We start from the raw sequence: 18,826 nt of genomic DNA on the forward strand, positions 1-18,826 counted from the left end.
TTTGTTGTCGCTGAACTTTCTCCAGTGAGGGTTTCAGGTAGTTGAGGACATCCACACCGCAAAGTGATCCTTCGAGAGGCTCGTGGCCTCTCAGCTGCTGGATTCAAAGTGTGTTTCTTGTGATTTCTTGGTGATGCAGCGAACACTTAGAAGCTTTTCAAAAAAGCTGGAAGTAAATTTCCTGTTTATTTTCCAATTTTCCAAATTAGATTCATCTCTGCTTTTCCTTGGAGATTTTAGACCGTCGTTACTAATGTGTGGGTGGCGCAAAGTGCGGGTCTGTACCACCCTCCCCAGCCTCCCAACCCAAGGAGGCTCCTGCGTCTGGTGAATGGGAGGGCTGGCAGGTATTCTCATGGGTGCTGTGTGGCCCTAACTGAGTCACCTTATGCAAACAAAGGAGACTTTCCTTGGCTCAGACGAAGGCAACGCATAGGAATATGGGTGGTTTGAGCACAGTTAGTGATCTGTGTGCTTATCAGATCTGGGCAGACAAGGCAAGGAGGGATGGGCCCGTTCTGAGGTGGAAACATTCCAGTTTGCTCAAGGCAGTGGTTTTGGGTCTCTACAGATGTTTTTCCTTCATTCTTATTTGAAACCATCGTATGGAGTACAGTCAGTATCTATTTATCTACTTATAAATAATGAGGAGCTGACCTAAACTCATGTCATAATAAGGCTTTGTCTGCCCCGTTAAATGGTGTGTCTCCAGCACGTGCACGGCTGCGTCCTTCCAGATGCTCTGCCTTCATCATCCCATTTGAAACATCCCGGCAGTCACAGTTGGTATTTTATCTGTCTATCTGCTCATCAATTCTGATGACGGTCTCACTCAGTGGTTCCCACTTTGGGTGATTTTGACCCCCGCGGTGGGGGGGACACTTGGCAATATCTAGAGATGTGTTTGGCTGTCACAATGGGGATGCGGGAGTGCTGTGAGCGTCTAGTGGGTGGAGGCCAGGGGTGCTGCTCTCCACCCCACGGTGCCTAGGACAGCCCCCTGACAACAGGGTTACCTGTCTGAAATATCCGTCATGCCGAGATTGAAAACGCTCATCTAACCTCGCACCCCTTCATGAGACATTGTGAAATGTCTCCCTTCCCCCTCTACCCTAACACTTTCTGCCTGTCTACAAAATACACGAAAAACTTACATTAAACAGTTCACAGAGAATAAAATAAAATTAGAGAGCATCACTGAATATTGAAGCCTTCCTCTGAATATGAAAACATACCAGTGTCCTGTATGCATAGAATTGCCCCGTCTCTGAAGAACATGAACATCCCCCATTGGGGACGGGGGGGTGGGAGGAGTCAGGAGAGGCTGCAGGTGGGGTGGGCCACATAGCAGGAGAGCTCTTCCTGGAGGACCCCACACACACACTCCCTTAGGAATGTCCCACAGCTGCAGGTCTATGGGCAGGACTGTCAGAAATAATGATAGTAGCCTACTGGCTTCTCAGTGCTCAGCATCACCCCCACAGTGCTCCAGTCCTCCAGTCCGGGACCCCAGATCCACCAATCCAAGAACACGAGTTGGTGAGTGCTCAGAGCGAAGTCCTGGAATGCATCACTGACAGAGACCTTGCAGACACCAGAAAGGGCTTGGTCTGCACACCTGAAAGAAAAAAAAAAAATGGGGAGAAACGCATAGAAGGGAGCTGAGTTGTTGGCCATCTCTGAGATGGCCTGGGCTTGCAGGTACCACAGACGGACAGGTGGGTTCTTCCAGAGATTTCTTCCATCTGCCCCGACACATTAGTTCTGCTATCACCTGTTTCCCTCCCATACTGAGATTCAGGGAAAGGTGGTTTGAAAAAAAATCTCGACAGTCCTCTAGGGGTTCTTCTTGCATCAAGGTAACATCTGCTGCAGGTTGAGTTTCTTGAATAAGTGCTGCTGTGAGGGCTTTCTCTGGTTTTTGTTTGTCTGCTTGCTTTCCCCCTGCATGGAAAGCCCCACCCCTAACTTTCTTGCCCCATGGATACATCTGCTTCCCTTAAGCTCCCCTCCGTGAAGCAACCGTCTCCCAGATTCGGCATGGAGATCCATTGCGTGTCAAATAATTTGAGATAGCTAGCTATCCGAATGGGAGTTTATGGGCGTCATCTGCGCTGGGGACTGCACAGAGCCCACGTGCTGTCCCTAGATGTGCTTGGGAGTGAAGGTCGCCAGGGAAAGAGCTCCAGAACAGCTGTGGCATGCATGGGGACACTGCAGTGGTAACTGACACCCAAGCACCATGAGAGACGTGCCTGGAACTCCCAAGAGGTGGACACCCAAGAATTGTCAAAACCTAAAAGATCCAGTCCTTAACTAGAAAAGCACCTTGTGGCACAGAGCAGAGACTCATTAAATACCTTCAAACGAGTGACTCCTCCGGGACTCTTTCACTCTGGGCAGCGTAGCATGGTTAGAACGTGGGCTTGAAAAAAAAAAAAATGTGGACTTGACTGCATTCTCTGCTGAGCGCGGGGTCTGATTTAGCATTTAGGGCTGATTTTTCTTGGTTGTGGGGCTGTCCTGTGTGTTGCTGGATGGCTAGCAGGATCCCTGGCCTTACCCCAGTAACCAGTAGCATCTCCCTTCCCAGTTGCGACAACCACAAGTGTCTGCAGGGATTGCCAAATGTCCCTGGGGGCGGGGGGTGGAGGGATGGCCCCCGGTTGAGAACACTGGCACAGAACTGCGCATTTGTGGCAAGTTACTCAACCTCTCTGAGCCTGATTCTGCTTTGTCCCTTTTGTCCTTGGGGAAGAGGTTGGGGTGTGCAGGAAGGACTGCCTGACATTAAGACTTACTTTCCGGGGTAGATCTGCTTTGGTGACACTCACTCTGTAGAGTAGGCGAAGGAAAGTCCGTGAGCTCGTAACCAGCAATGGCAACGGGGACCTGCTTTTCTGTTTATCTGAAGGGCTGGGTTTTCCAGGAGGGGACATCAGCCCTTGTCCTTACTCCTCAGCCGCGTGGAGTTCCCAGGTCGTGAAAGAGTTATACGCAGCAGGCCCTGAGATTGCAGATTAGCAATGGCAGAGGCGAAATTAAATATGTCCTGTAATATGAAGCAGTGTTTTTCATGGGAAAAGAAGTTCTCCCAACTTAGCCATTCCAAGTCTTTTGTCCAAACATTAATGGCATGCAAATATTTATGATTCATACATGCCCCTTTAATTCCCAACCGTATTTTAACAATAAACACTGCATTTTCACAATGAAGCAGAATAATCCCTTTGTCCTGTCGCTGGGCTCCACAGGCTGGCACCCAGCAGCATCACATTCTTCCTGCACGGTGATTGCTGACTCCACCCAAGTTTAGGGAGTTTTATGGTAGTGCCACGGCAGCTTGCCTTGGACCGCGCGTAAGGACACCCTGGCTGTTCCACTAGAAGCCATTTTAAGGTTGGATCTCAGCATTTTCGGAAACTGCAAGTGAACATTCACGCACTTTTATTTTCTCTTTTCTTTCCTTTCTTGGCGCCACGTACAAATGGAAAATTCACTCTTCTGGCGACAGCTTGGAAAGGTGTCTTACTATACTACCGTCTTGCCTTCTGTCCAAATGCATGGGTTCTAGATGATACTAATGCCATCGTTTCCCATTCCATGTCCCTCGGATTCATAACAACGACATAGAACACACATGTCTAGTAGCGATGATTCTACGGGTCTTGGGCGGGGGGTGGGGCAGCCTGACATGGTACGAGAAGTGGGTGCACTCCTAGGGCTCGCTAAGACGTGCTGGACTCCGTCTCCCCGTCTATGCAGTAGGTGTGATGGTGCCTTTCATACACACTTCAGAGGTTGTCGGGATGATTGAAACGAGTGATGTCTGTGTGGCAGGGCTCGGGAAAGAGAGCTCCCCCTCACCTCAACGTAGTCCTTCCCTCTGCAGTGAGAAGGGCTGAAGGAGGTGGGGAAAGAGGAGCCGGAGTCAGCACAGGAGTCCCTGAATCGGAAAGTCAGGAAAGAGGCTGTCTTCCAGTGTCCACTCCTGGGTGTAAGAAATTCCTTTGTCCTGCAAAGAACCTCGTAAAATGAGAGTGACTGAGACCCAGCAGGAGTTTCATAAATATTCATAAATAAAAACAATAATAATAATACGATCCTTGCAGACATCTGCTGAACCTTTTGACCCAGGCTGGACCTTGGGTTTATTTGGTGAGTCTCGCACAGGCTTTGGACCCTTCCAGTTCAGGGAAGTATAGTGTCCATTGCTTTTTTTCTGAGAACTCACCCCCACCCCCAGAGGTCATTGGATGAGGGTATTTCATTCATTCTTTACTCAATCATCGTTCATCAGATATGCATTGCGCGCCTCCTGTGTTCCGGGCACTGGACTCCCTTTGGAAATACAAAGGTCAGCCAAAGAGAAGCCACAGCCGATAGTCAAGCAGGCCATCACTGTTTGGAGTGGTCAGCACCGTGGGCAGGTGCGACAGAGCAAATGAGCAGCCACGCAGGACCTAGTGAAGAGGGGAGGGGTCTTCCTGGACAAATTGTCATCTCAGTTGAGACATTTCAGGGTGTGGAAGAGGGAATCCAAGTGAAGGCATGGAGAAGAGTGTCCAAGCGGGGGAAACAGGGTGAGGAGGAACGCCTGGCCTGTCGAAGAGCTTGGGTGGCCAGCTCAGGAAGGTCTTGAAGCAAGGTGAGGCCCAGAGGGCTGCTCAGGACCTTGACATCCATCCACACTGGGAATTTGGTCTGGCCCCAGGAAGTAAAGAATCACTGACTTGCTTTAAGCAGAGACTTGACATACGCAGATACAAACTGTAGAGAGATAGTCAGATTGCAGATTGAAGAAGGGAAAGGATGCTTGGGGGTGCAGAGACCAAGAACTCCCCTTTCTCCCTGCAGGCAGCCTAGGACATGTGCATACCCAGTTTGCAGGTAGCCCATTTGGTTAACTCGTTGTGCCTAGAGTCCACTCCTGCCAGGCCCTGCTGCCACACTCCCAGCCTTGCCTGGAGCGTCCCTCTTCTTCCCTTGCAGCCTCCACAGTCCCCTGCACTCACGCTTCCTGGAAGCGGCCACAGTGTAGTCTAAAAGGCTGGCAGCAGGAACGGGGGTGGGGGGCCCAACACTGCCTTCCCTTCTGGGTGTCCACCCTTGTACCTCTGGCCTGCTCCACGTGGTGTTGGGCTGCATATTTGAGGCTGTGGGCCATGACACAAGCAGAGTCAAGGCTAGGATGAGGCCCCTTTGGTCACCTGTCCTATGTCAGCTTCCAGCTCAACTTCCACCAAGGAACTTAGGCCACCAACGAGAGGGCTCTCCTGGCATGGCCTTGTGCTCCAGAGACCTGTGAATTCAGGGTCTTAGAAGTGCTTGGGCTAAGAAGATTAAAACTTGATTCTTCCACCAAGATACTCAGGAACTGTGATATCAAAAGAAAAGGGAAGATCAGCGAGGGATCATGAAATCTCAGGAAAAGAGTGCGAAGTCACGTGAGCATCGTGGAGCCTTGGGGTTTAGTAAATACGCTCCATGAAGAGGAAGGCTCGCCCCCCATCCCTTTGGTAAAGCCAAACTCACCCCCGAGCTGCAGAAAAGGAAAATGATGCTTTCAAAGTGAAATCAGACAGCATAAAAAACTAGCTGTCAAAACTGAAAGTTTATAGAATAATTCATTGATTTAGTTATCAAACATTATTTATTGCCTCGGAACAGAAGACTCCCAGATTAGGAAAATGCTGTCCCTCTCCTCCACTTATTTTTATGGAACATCTCCAGAGAAAATGCTTTGCATGTTTTTTGGTTTTCTGTAAGCAAAACCACTGCTTTTCAAACAATCCACCATTCCAAAAAAAATGCTGTTTTTTTGGAAAACTGAGTTCTGTGTTTTGAGCACCTGTCAGTAGACTTGGGTGGGGGGAGAATGCCAACAGCACCGGTCTCTCGTCTGCATTTCACCTGTGTGGATGCAGGTACAATTAGATAAACACGCCTGCAAACATATGAGGCCCTCTTCCTGCAAGTGGGTACACAGCTACATCTTAATTTTGGTTCAGTTTAGAGAAAGCAGGAAATTCTGTGCAACTCGAAGGATTTCTATCCTATTCAGAGATCCCCAAATAAACAATGATACAGTTCGACTGTCAAAAGTCGTGGTGTCTGGATGACGAAATGGACCAGGAGCAAAAGCGTGAATTTTGGCTGTTTGTTCCAGTGGAAAAATGAGAAATGTAAAGCAAACATATCTTGTGAAAAATATCCCCAATTCAGGTTTCCCCCCGAATCGGAATCAGAATCTGAGGGTGTGCGTTAATTTTCACACTGAGTTAAGTCCTCGGGGAAAAGTCGGCCCAGCACAATCTACACAGTAAAAGGAGAAATCTTCCTGCCACATTTCAGAATCTGTTAAAATTTCCAGAATTTGCAAAGAGCAAAACTTGAGCCTTCGTGGGCTTGCTTGCTTTTCAAAAGCTGCATTTTTTTTTTTTCTTTGATTTTCCCTCACTTGCTGCCTTAAGGGTTCAAAGTGTGTGAGCACAACGGGCTTTCCTGCAGAGATGCACGCCTGAGTGACAGATGTGATGGTGTGTCGTGCACCGTGTGACCGCCCCCCGCCCTCCGCCACGGCAGACAGGCCTCTGTGTACAGCCTTCCCTTGCGTGACAAAGGGCAAGTTTCACATCCCCCTGAAAGTGCCCAAAAAGGAGAAGATGACTCACAGGTCTAAACCGACCCCGAGAACCACAGGCCCGGGGCTGAGGAACCCAGGCAAGGTTAGCGACCGTGGAACCAGACCCAAGGAGGGACAGTCACCACAGGACAGGAGTTTTTTAGAAAGTCACCCCTGGCGCCATTGGGCGGAGCGGGGACATTGCTGCAATGCGACAGGACCCCCACTTCTTTTTTTTTTAAAGATTTTATTTATTTATTCATGAGAGACACACAGAGAGAGCCAGGGACACAGGCAGAGGGAGAAGCAGGCTCCCTGCGGGGAGCCCGACGTGGGACTCGATCCCGGGACTCCAGGATCATGCCCTGAGCCGAAGGCAGACGCTCAACCGCTGAGCCACCCAGGGGCCCCCCCTCCAGCCCCCACTTCTGAATCCGTTTCTCCACTCCTGAGCATGCAGTGATTTTGAGTGACCATCCTGCCTCGTCTTCCCCTGCCAGCCTCGGCCCTTTGGGGAGCCGTCCTGAGGTTTAGCCACTTCCCAGATGCGGTGAGGAAGTGGAGTGTGCGCCGGGGCCATGCGGAACCACCGTGTCCAGCCGCGGCTTTATGAGACCACAGTTGGCTGTCAAAGTTCCCCAGTTCCCGGGCCTGTGAACCCCGAGACCGAAGGCGCAGACCTGGGGCCTCCTTGGGGCCCGGCGCATGGGACCAGCGCCCGGGAGGACTGGCCCGTGACCTTCTTCCCGACTAAATAAAGCAGTTAGTATTTCGCCCTGGCACTGGGATGAACAGGCTGGCGTCGAGGGGGACGACACATGCTCCGCTGGGGAGCATTTGGCCCGGCTTGTTTATAAGGCCGATCAGCCCAGCCGCATTTGTGCCTGACGCAGGTGGCCAGCTGGCGGGGCAGGGGTGAACTGGACGTTCGGGTTCGGCAGGCGGCTCCCCGATGTGTCTGTGGCCTCATTCTGCTGCCCTGCCTGCCGCCCTGTGCCTCGGCCTCGCTTTGCTGGAATTCCTGGGGAGGAGAGGGTGGGCCCAGTGGAGCGCCATGGGCACAGCCACCTCCGCCGTCGGGCCACCAGCTCCTCCCGGTGGGATCTCCCACAGCTCAGTCTTTTTGGAATCGTGTTTCTCACGTCCCTGGTGATAATTCAACTGATGGTTGCTGGCTCATGATTTCATTTAACTGGCACCATGACACTCTAAGATAGAAGGACAGGTGTCCTCCCTCCCCCCCCGCCCATTTTGCAGATGACAAAGCGGAGGCCCCAGACGGGTTCAGTGACGCGCCCAAGGTCCCACAGGCTAGCAGGTGGCAGAGATTTAGACACAGGCATTCTGGTTTGGGGGGCCGTAGGGCAACTAGCACTCTGTAGGTTCCCGGGTCCGCCAGATTGCATAATCAGTGCCTTATCTTTTGCTGCTTTGGGGCGTCAGGCCCTTCTGTCCCTTGCCGTGTCCTCCTGCCTTCGTAGCCGGCCCTACTGTTTGTGCTTCTAAGAGAGTTTCCTCCTGGAAGGCAACCCCTGGATAGAGCTGAGGCTGCTGTTTGGGTGAGGGGTCAGGTCTCCGTGACGGGGAGGAGGAGGACCTCAGGTGCCCCCCTGCATTGGCCCCCTCCGCTGTGACTCCCCACGCAGGGCACCTGTTACCCTGCAGCCTGACCCCTGGGGAACCCAGAACCATGGCCTTGCCTTTCAGCAGCACGCCCAGGGTCACCTGCACGGCGGCCAAGGCCTCTGCTTGTCTCATGGGGCCCAAGCCAGGGCTGCGGGGAGCCTCGAAGGCTCTCCTGGCAAGTACTCCCCCAGGCTGCAAGAGTGACCATCAGCTGTCTCCATGGCAGCGCCATTGTCCCACCCTTGCCTGTGGTCCCCCAGAGCCACTTTTGGGGTGGCTGCTGTTTAGCCAGCCCTACTCCTTTGCTCTTCTCTGACTTACTGTTCTGGCTACAGCTTGCTGAGAAAAACACTTGACAGTCTCTCACCCTCCACACCCACGCACTTAAAATACCAGGCCCGTAGGTCATTTTAATGAGGGAATTTGGCTAATAACGCGTGCGTGCTGGGGGGCAGCCACCACTTCCACAGGTGCTGGCCAAGAAGGGCTGTGTCTCAGCAGGGATGGGCCGGCACGGGGTGGAGGGCAGAGCGTGGTGGGTCCCGAAGCTCAGAAGGTCAGTCGCCTGTGCCCCGTCATCAAGGACAGGGCCAGCTCCGTCGCCCGAACACAAGGTAGTGGAAGGCAGAGTTTTCCCGGAGTGGAAAAATATCACACACACCTGTGAACAAAATGTCATCACTTCTTACCTCCGTCTATGAGGTAATAAGCAGATGTCCTGGTGCTCAAAGCTATAAACGAGAGCCCATTGTGAGGGAAGTGACCTGACTATCTCCGCCTTCGTGAGCCACCATCCCGGGGCCAAGACGCTCCAGCTAGTAGCTTTTGCTGGACAGGCTTATGTCTGCAACAGAAAATGATGGGCATAAACTGGTAGAATTATAATTATGAGCAACAATTTCACAAATATTCACTTTGGTTGAATTTCATTCCTGATTAAGTAGGCCACTCTGTGGTTAACCAGGGGGCGGCATTAAACGCTCAACTGCCAGGAGTCCAAACTCAGCTCAGTGAGAAGCTGCTTTGGAGTTATAACCCAGGCTTCCCGTTGACTGTCAAGCACATTCTGGCTGCAGTCAAGTCACCGGGGCTAGACTCACTTTTGGGGGGCAGTGATAGAGCAGGGGAGAGTACCCAGAGTCTGGGTTCCTCGTGCTGGTGTCTGTGAGATTGCAAGTAGAGATTTGGGATCTCTTGACAATAATGTGAAGGTCAGTGGGTGTAAAGCTGAGAGATCTGGGTTCTGCGGTGTATAAAGCTGTGTGACTTTGGGCAAATTGCTTAACTTCTCTGAGCCTTAGTTTGCTACCTATTAACCAAGAACCATAAAGGCTCTCTTGTCTTTTTTTTTTTTTTAAGATTTTATTTATTTATTCATGAGAGACACAGAGAGAGAGGCAGAGACATAGACAGAGGGAGAAACAGGCTCCTTGCAGGGAGCCCTATGAGGAACTCGATCCCAGGACCCTGGGATCACCTCCTGAGTCAAAGCCTCAACCCCTGAGCCCCCCAGGCACCCCGCTATCTTATTTATTGCATGAGAATGTTATGAGGAGCAAATGCATTCGTATAGGGGCAAGTGTTTGAAAGGTTAAGCTCTACACAGATCTAGAGACACCAGTATTATAAAGACGATAATTCTGTGCTGTCATTTAGGAAAGCAAGAATAGGGTGGTCATAGCAGGGCTGCCACCAGACTGGGACCATTTCAGGGGGTAAAATGCACAGGGTGCCTATGGAGCAGTTGTCACTCCCCGTGCCAAGGCTGGGACTCTTAAGACATTTGGTGCCTGAATTCTACCTAGATTGAATAGCATTCCCCCAAAATTCACGTTTGCCAGGAATCTCAAAACGGGTGACCTTATTTAGGTATAGGAGCTTTGGGATGCCTGGGTGGCTCAGTGGTTGAGCATCTGCCTTCGGCTCAGGTCATGCTCCCAGAGTCCCGGGATCGAGTCCCACATCAGGCACCTTGCAGTGCTTCTCCCTCTGCCTATGTCCCTGCCTCTCTGTCTGCATCTCTCAGGAATAAATAAATAAAATCTTTTAAAAAATAAAAAAATAAAATAAAATAAAATAAAATAAAATAAAATAAAATAAGATATAGGAGCTTTGCAGGTGTAATCAAGTAAGGCGAGGACATGCATCCTGGGTTAGGGTGGACCCTAACTCCAATGACTGATGTCCTTATAAGGAAAAGTGGGTTAGGAGACTGAAGACATCCAGGGGTAGGAAAGGCATGTGACCAGGGAGGCAGACAGTGCATGATGTGGCTGCAAGCCACGGACAGCCAAGGATTGCCAGCAAGCGGCAGCAGCAGCAGCCTGGGCAAGGCCAGGAAGGATTCTCCCCTGGAGCCCTCAGAGGAAGCGTGGCTCTGGTGACACCTTGATTTTGGACTTCTGCCCTCCAAGCGTGAGAGAGAGCGTTTCTGTTGTTTTAAGCCTCGGGTCTGTGGTGGTTTGCTGCAGCAGCCCGAGGACGCTGGTGCAGCGTTTCCCGGGAGTCCGCAACGTGGAAGCCGCAGGCAACCGAGGAAGCACCCGCGTGCACGGGAACGTGGGTGCCTGGAGGGCTGCGAGCCCAGAAGATACAGCCAGAGTTGGAAGCCACCTTGCGGGTATCCCACAAACACTGAACCCCCAGTTAGTGGATCAGGAGACTGAGATCCGGGGAGGTCAAATCAGTTGTTACAGGAACTCAAATCTAGGGTGGCTCAGGTCATGATCCCGGGATCCTGGGATCGAGTCCCGCATCGGGCTCCCCACAGGGAGCCTGCTTCTCCCTCTGCCTGTGTCTCTGCCTCTCTCTGTGTGCCTCTCATGAATAAATAAATAAATAAAGTCTTAAATTTAAAAAAAAACCTTCAAATCTAACCCTCTTGCAGGAAGAGCCACCTGCCCCCTCACACAGCCAGACCTGCTGGGTCCCTGGGACAACGTCATTGCGTGTGTCCTCCAGGTGCTTGATTTTCTTTTCAGTACCCCCTCTCCCCTGAAGCCCCCCTCCCACTGTCATCCTTTCCCACTTTCCTCTGAGGGATGCACAGAGGTCTGCACTGCTGTCCCTGCCCCTGGGCCTTCACAGCCACAAACCCATTCGGTCCCCATGGGTCAGTGGTGAGTACGGCTGTAGGAGGCAGATGTTGGGGAGGGAAAGGTGGAGGCCACCTGAGACATGAGCCCCACTCCGAAGCCAGGAATGCCGAGGCAGGGGCCAGAGCAAGGAGGCCTTGATGGGCTGGCCTGGGGGCTGGAGGAAGACAGTCCCAATGTGGAAATGTGTACCCCTGAGTGGGGTTCCAAGGAGAAGAGTCCAGCTGGGAGAGAGAGGGAGTGAGCAAGAAATAACTCATGGGGGGCACCTGGGTGGCTCAGTGGTTGAGCATCTGCCTTTGGCTCAGGTCATGATCCCGGGTACCTGGGATCAAGCCCCGCATTGGCCTCCCCACATGGAGCCTGCTTCTCCCTCTGACTGAGTCTCTGCTTCTCTCTGTGTCTCTCATGAATAAAAAAATAAAATCTTTAAAAAAAAATTTAAAAGAAAGAAAGAACTCATGGGGGAGTATGGGTGAGAAGGTCCTGACAGCTGGCTGGTGGACTCCGTCTTGATACAGGTCAGACCCTTGTAGGTTCTTGACCGAGAAGGCAGACGGGCCACAGTGCTTGGAGGACTGCGTGGATGGGCCACCACCAGGGCTGCAGCTACCTCTGCTCCCTTGGCCAGCTCCTAGATGGGCAGTTGACCTGGGTGTGCCAACCTGGCTGGGGCCTGACCTGAGGCCCCTCCTGCCCATTCCCCTACTTCAGCAAGATGCCACGAGAGAAGTGATCTGGTCAGGTGGTGGTGGTGGGGGTGGGGGGAGTCATGTGGCCACATAAGAATGATGTCCTAAAGATGGCAAAAGGAATCTTCCTAAAGCCCAGAAGGAATCTTCTCTGGGTTCCAGGAGAGAAGAGCAGTTGATGGGAAGATAAATTTGGGGACCAGGTCTCCTGGGCTTCTCGGACGGAGCACCCCTCCCCAGAAAAGCAGCCTCACCTCGCCTGTCAGACAGGTCAGCCGTGACTTTGGTTGTAAAGCCAGGCGGGGGCGAAGCCAGTTTCGGCATCCAATCGTGGCTTGTCATTGTTCTTCTTATCATAGGCTTCCCTGTAGACACAATGCAGATCCTTGGAGATTGTTCGCTGGGGCTTTTTCATGATTAGGAATCACCGGCTTGTTGTGTCCAAGGATGACACAGTTGACCCTTGAGCAAGGGTTGACCCATGCAGGTCCCCTTACGTGCAGATTTTTTTCAATAAATACAGTACAGGACTGTAAACACACTTTCTCCTCCTTACAATTTCCGTAGTAATATTTTCTTTTCTCTAACTCACTTTATTGTAAGAACACACTATGTGATACGTATGAAACAAAAAAAATATATGTGTTCATTGACTGCTCGTGTTACGAGTAAGTCTTCCGGTCAGCAGTAGGCGGATGGTAGTTTTGGGGGAGTCAAAGGTTGTAGCAGATTCTCAACAGTAAGAGGGCCGACGCCCCCAACCCCTGTGCCGTTCGAGGGTCTACTGTATTTTTACTGAGCTTCTTGGTGGCTTTTTTTTTTTTTGTATTACAACATGCATGATAGTTGAAGGTGTTTAGCTCTTTCAAACTTGGGGAAGGAAGACAATTTGATCTTGAAATGGTTCGGGAACAGATAGGGGGATGAATGGGCATGGTTTTCCTTTCCTTTCTTCTTGGTTTTTACATGATTTTACATTGATGATTTTACATTTTACATGATTAAGAGGAGAAACCGTTAAATAGAAACTCGGTGCCCTGACATGGGTGGTCCAAACACCGCGTTCAGTCAAACCTTCGAATTCTGTTGCGGAGCGCTGAGAAACAGAGAAAAAATTAATAAAAGTCAGCACAACACACACACACACACACACACACACACATACACACACACTCTCGCATGCATCCCTTTGAATATCATACCCCAGATACGGGTTTAATGGTTTTACTCCTATTAACTCATTTAACCATCCCCCTCAAATTCTGTAAGGTACGAACTGCTATGTGTACCCATCTTCCAGGTAAGGGCACTGAGGCCCGGAGGGGCCTAGGACCCTGCCAAAGGTCAGCTAGCCAGAGTTCAAACCCAGACTTCATCGTCTGAACCACTTGGCCAAGAAGAAATGCTTAAATTGTTAATAGATGTGCATTATTTTTTTTAGATGTGCATTATTAATACTTACTGTTACTATTATTTGTTGGTGTATATATTATATTTGCTTTTATGTCAGTAATTGCATTCTAAGTTACAAATATATTTTTAAATAGTCTTTAAAAGTTACTAGAAGCAGCGTGATAATGAAAACACGCTCACGTCCCACGCGTGTATGGAAAGGGTTTAGGTGGGGATCCACGTGTGTATATATGTTTATAGTCTTTATTGAATCTCAGTCTGTCAATTACATATCGTTAAGTCAGTTTATTGACTATAAATTTTGTCTGGCCAATCCCATGGATGCCTCTAATACCGTCTAGCATTTAAAAATAATATTTAAGGTCAATTAACCAGCAATTAGTCTTTTTGAAATACGGAGGGAATAATTTTAACTTCGCCCATCCGCAAACTCAAGGCTTCTGTCCCTGCTAACCCTTGGGGGGGGGGGGGGCAAGCGGTATTAGAAGGGAGAGACGGATACGGTTTCCCTTACTCCTTGGGGACTGTAGGGGGGCAGTGGACAGCTGCCAATCCGATCCCACGTTCCCGGGAGTCTTGACTTGAAAGAAAACAAAGCCCAATCTCTCTTGATCCTGTGTTGTTTATTGATGATTTAGCGAAAGCCGTATAACCGTGAGAAGTGTTAACATCTAGACAAACACCAGAGAGGTGTGCATTCCAGATTTTGAGCAAAGCCAAGCCTAAGGGAGTGCTGGGAAAACCACTAACTTGTGCTGCAGCTTGAGGGCCAGGAAGCTTAAATTAATGGTCAACTAACCCAGCAGATCCATTCGGACCGTCGCCTCATTTTTTGGTGTTCTCCTTTGTGTTCCAACAGGGAAAAGCTTCACTCTGACCATCACCGTCTTCACGAATCCACCGCAAGTTGCCACTTACCACAGAGCCATCAAAATCACCGTGGACGGACCCCGAGAACCTCGAAGTAAGTGGGCTCCTCAGCGGGGCTGCCTCACCTTCCGGGCTGGTACCCGGAGGCACCAGGGGCGATCCCACAGGAGCCTTGGGTTTGACTGGCATTGCTCAAATGTGGCCCAGACCTCTGTCAGAGAGGAAAATGAGGCTCCTTCCTGCAGGGAGAAAGAATTGTATTGTTGACACTCGTTCAAAGTTTGTGTCTGAGCACTGGGCTCCTTTTGAAGCTTCCTCTTAGGGGGGCAGAGGAGCAAATTGGGCTGAGTCATGTGCGTGCATGAAGCATTTGGGGGCTGCAGGAGACCAAGGGCGAGTCCCTCAGATACACGGTGAAGTTCACCAGGATCAGAAACAAACAGTAAATGGAAGATTGGCCAGCCACAGGGGCGGCCAGAAAAATGCCGGAGGGTCAGAGTGGACCACAAGTGGTTGATTACTGTCCATGCTGGCCTTGTCTTCATCTGTGAGGGCCAGAGATGAAAGCTATGAAAATGACCTTTTTTTTTTTCCTCTCTGTGGCACAGATCAGAATCTTATTGCAAGGACCGGTTAAAATAGAGAATGGGAGGGCAGAAGAATTCCTGGGGGAAAACCAGCAAATATAGAAAGACGGTCCCAAAAAAAAGAGCTCCTGTGAGGAAAGCTTTTTTAAAAAGCAGTGGGGTTGTTTAGTCTGCAGAAAGATGTCTTCACGGTGACTTAATGACTATCTTTGAGTAAACACAAGAGTAACACTCTTCTCCAGGGCCACACCCTGCCCCGGGTGGAGGCTGGGCTCCGGCCAGCATCTGCGTGCCTCCAAACCGTATCAGGTCCCCGGTGGAAAAGGAGTCCTCTCTCTTCTGCTGGGAGACGGAGTCAAAAACGGGGCTGCCCACTGTGCCTGGAGGTTGAGACGCAGCGAGGTCAGGGTGTAAAACGGAGTGGTTAAGAATCTGGGCTCCGGGGACACCTGGGTGGCTCAGTGGTTGAGCATCTGGTTTCAGCTCAGGTCATGATCCCCGGGTCCCGGGATCGAGTCCCATGTCGGGCTCCCTGCATGGAGCCTGCTTCTCCCTCTGCCTGTCTCTGCCGCGCTCTCTCTCTCTCTGTGTCTCTCATGAATAAATAAAATCTTAAAAAAAAAAAAAAAAAAGAATCTGGGCTCCGGGGGCAGAACAAGTGGAGTTCTGGTTGAGGCACGTCAGGCTCCGGCAAGTTATGGGGCCTCCCTGGACCTCGGTCTCCTCCTCCGCGAGATGGAGACACAAGGGAGAGCTCCCTTCTCAGGTAGGATGAGACGGTGCTTTGTGCCCAGCACAGAGGACGAGGCCTGCAAATGTTCTCCATCTGCAGTAGGGGCCCCCCGCCTGCACCTGACGCTGCTGCTCTGCGGGGTGGCCCCCAGGGGGCTCCCCGGGTCACCCTGTGCTCAGCCCGGCTCCCGCAGTGCTTCCTACGGTGCTGGCCGCGGCCTCAGGGTCCCGAGCACCTGCTCACACCGTTCCCTGTGGTGCCTCCACTTTCCCGACGCCCCAGAGTGGGGTCCCCCGCAAGGAAGCACCTTAGCCAGCAGGGACAGCCCTCGGGGACACGGCATTCCGGTCTCGATCCCCCTACTGCCGTTGGCCTGGGCCGTGTCGCCCCTTGTTTCTGAGCTCGTTTACCCCCTCTCGGCCTTTTCTCTCGGGGTCCTGGAGATGATCTGGTCACGCCCGGACTCAGGAAAACCCGGGAGTCAGTAGCATCCCCGGATTCCAACTGACATTTGCAAAGCAGATCACGGGCACGGGGACCACACAGTGACAACCAAACCCACCTTCGTTGGGTTCCCCAAAGTAGGAGCAGCAGACTGATGGCCCGTGGTGACCCCGTTATGTTAACGATGCATCAGAAACCACGCAGGTGCCTTGGCTGTCCGCAGAGGACCAGAGGGGAAGCAGGCTTGCGTTCTGGCAAGGCTCGGGGCTGAGGCAGGCAGTGGCGAGGGGCACGGAATTGTCTTTGAGGGTAATTAAACTTTGAGAAAGGCCCACTCCGGTGGCTATGGAATCTCTCTCTAGAGAACTCGAAGCGGTTCAAATGCCAACCTGCCTGGAGGAAGAAGCTTAAACCGGTGACCCTTTGGTACGCCTCTGCCTCTGTTACTCTCTCGTGCGTAAAAAGAGGGGGCGATGGCTCTTGCCCCACTGCCAGTATTTCCTGAAACATTTAAAAACCCACCCAGGCAGCTGAGCTTCAGAAGACAAATGGTGGGTGCTCTGACTTTTAAGAATTGGCAGTCAGAGGAGAAAAATACGGATTGTAATGGCCTGCCCGTATATACAGTTTACTGCTGTTTTATAACTTCAGAAAACAGTCATTATTGAGAAGGGCTCTTTGAACAGACAGGCGAGATTTGCTCCAAGGAGGCACCCGTTTTTATGGAGTCTTTCCTGCCAAATGGAATTTAGGGTCTTAGGAAAAATTAAATGGAAGGTAGTAAGCATGGTGCAGAGAGGTGTTAGAGCCCCAGGTAGATAGTCTCACCTGGCACAAAGGACTTCTAGAAAAACAACTGAAAGCGCACAGAGCCTCCCAGGGTGGCTTTGGGTAATGCTGACTTTACTGTTCATCCCAGGAAAAGAAGGGTGGGCCCTCGGTGCTGATTTTTGTAGGTTGTCTTCCTCGTTGTGTGAACATCTAGGTTCAAGGTGGGAACTATTTTTTGATGAAGTTCGGCTCACAGCCACTTTCTTCCTTTTTTTTTTTTCTTTTCCCCCAAAGAGAAAGTGAACAGGGTTCTTTTCAGCTTTATTGAGATATAATTGACGCATAACATTGTGTAAGTTTTGGGTTTACAACATGATGATTTGATATATGTGTGTATTGCAAAATGATTAATAAGGTGAGTTAACACATCCATCACCTCAGAGTTCCAGTTTGTGTGTGTGTGTGTGTGTGTGTGTGTGCATGTGTGTGTGATGAGAACTTTTCAGATCTGTTCGCCGAGCAACTTTCAAATATACAATACGGTATTGTTAACTTTAGTCATCCCGCTATACGTTACATCCCTGGGACGCGTTGATCTTGTAACTGGAAGTTTGTAGTCTCTGACCACCTTCACCCACTTCCCTGCACTCCCCCTCGGCCCCCATCCCCTGGCCTTGGCATTCGCCAATCTGCTGCTCTCTGGTTTTTTGAAATTTTTTTTTTGTCTTTTTGTTTTTTTTCAGATTTTACATGTGAGATTATACATTATTTGTTTTTCTCTGACTTATTTCGTGTGGCACACCGCCCTCGATGTTCATTCACGTTGCTGCAAATGGCAGCATTTCCTTCCTTATAAGGCTGAATAATATTCCATTGTGTGTGTGTGTACGTGTGTGTATATTTTTTATCCATTCATTCATTGATGGACACTTAGGTTGCCTCGGTCTCGGCTACTGTGAAGAATTCAAAGCCACTTTCTTTTTTTTTTTTTTTAAGATTTTGTTTATTTATCCATGAGAGACACAGAGAGAGGCAGAGACACGGGCAGAGGGAGAAGCAGGCTCCCTGCAGGGAGCCCGATGTGGGACTCGATCCCAGGATCCTGGGATCACGCCCTGGGCCAGGGGCAGATGCTCAACCACTGAGCCACCCAGGTGTCCCTCAAAGCCACTTCCTAATGTGATGTTAAGAGAGGTCATTGCATATAATCAGAATGCCCAGTGTTGCAACTGTGGATTAATAACAGCTTCCAAGTAAGTCCCTTCTGTTATTAAGATGCTATGAGTTTTGGCCAATTCTGGCAAAGTGGCCCTGGCATTGGCAAGTCAAATAGTTTTGAAAAGTTCTATTGTTTTATGAAATCAAAGACTGGGGGAGCTGAGGAGAGAGCCTCCAGGCCTAATGGCCTCAGAGGAAAAGGAGAAGCTCAGAGAAATGAAATAATTTGCCTTAGTTGAAAGGAAATAGTTGGTGACGAGGGCAGAAAGAGAATGAGAAGCTCGTGGCATGTAATCCCGTACTCCCATCCGTCCGTCTGTCCATCTGTCCATTCACCTCCTCATCCACCTGTGCCGTCTGTACATCACCTATTCCAAACTACCTGACCTGGCTTTGTAGCCTTACCCTCGTGTTTGAAATGAAGTGTTGGCTTATAGGACTTCTCAGAGTCATGCCAATTGTAAGATGGTCTAGAAAGGGCAAATGCTGATGCCTCATTGCAGGCAGGGGTGAGGCCTTCAACTTGAAGCCCTCGTACAAAACAGCAGAAGGGAAGCTTATCCCACCCATCCTGACACTCAGGGGAAAAGGAGTAAGAACTAGAGAACATGCCACACCTGACCATTGGCCAGCCCAGTGGGATAACTTGATGCTTCCCACTCCACTTTCCTGGGTTTGGGTTGGTGAAAGTCCAGGAAAAAGTGCCTTCTGAAGAGGATTGAGAATGCTTTTTGCTTCAGATGGTTACTTGC

General features: G+C 50.6%; 1 protein-coding gene across 2 annotated transcripts in view; it reads left to right on the forward strand.

Moving 5' to 3' along the window:
• Positions 1-18,826, forward strand: part of RUNX1 (RUNX family transcription factor 1) — a 249,926-nt gene that overhangs the window by 173,440 nt on the left and 57,660 nt on the right. For both annotated transcript variants that reach the window (XM_072740750.1, XM_072740751.1), the window contains exon 5: positions 14,311-14,415. In XM_072740750.1, the coding sequence (XP_072596851.1) occupies positions 14,311-14,415 (105 nt within the window). The remainder of the gene's footprint in view (positions 1-14,310; positions 14,416-18,826) is intronic.

Source organism: Vulpes vulpes, chromosome 15 (genome assembly GCF_048418805.1).
Source record: "Vulpes vulpes isolate BD-2025 chromosome 15, VulVul3, whole genome shotgun sequence".
In the NCBI taxonomy this organism is placed as follows: Eukaryota; Metazoa; Chordata; class Mammalia; order Carnivora; family Canidae; genus Vulpes; species Vulpes vulpes.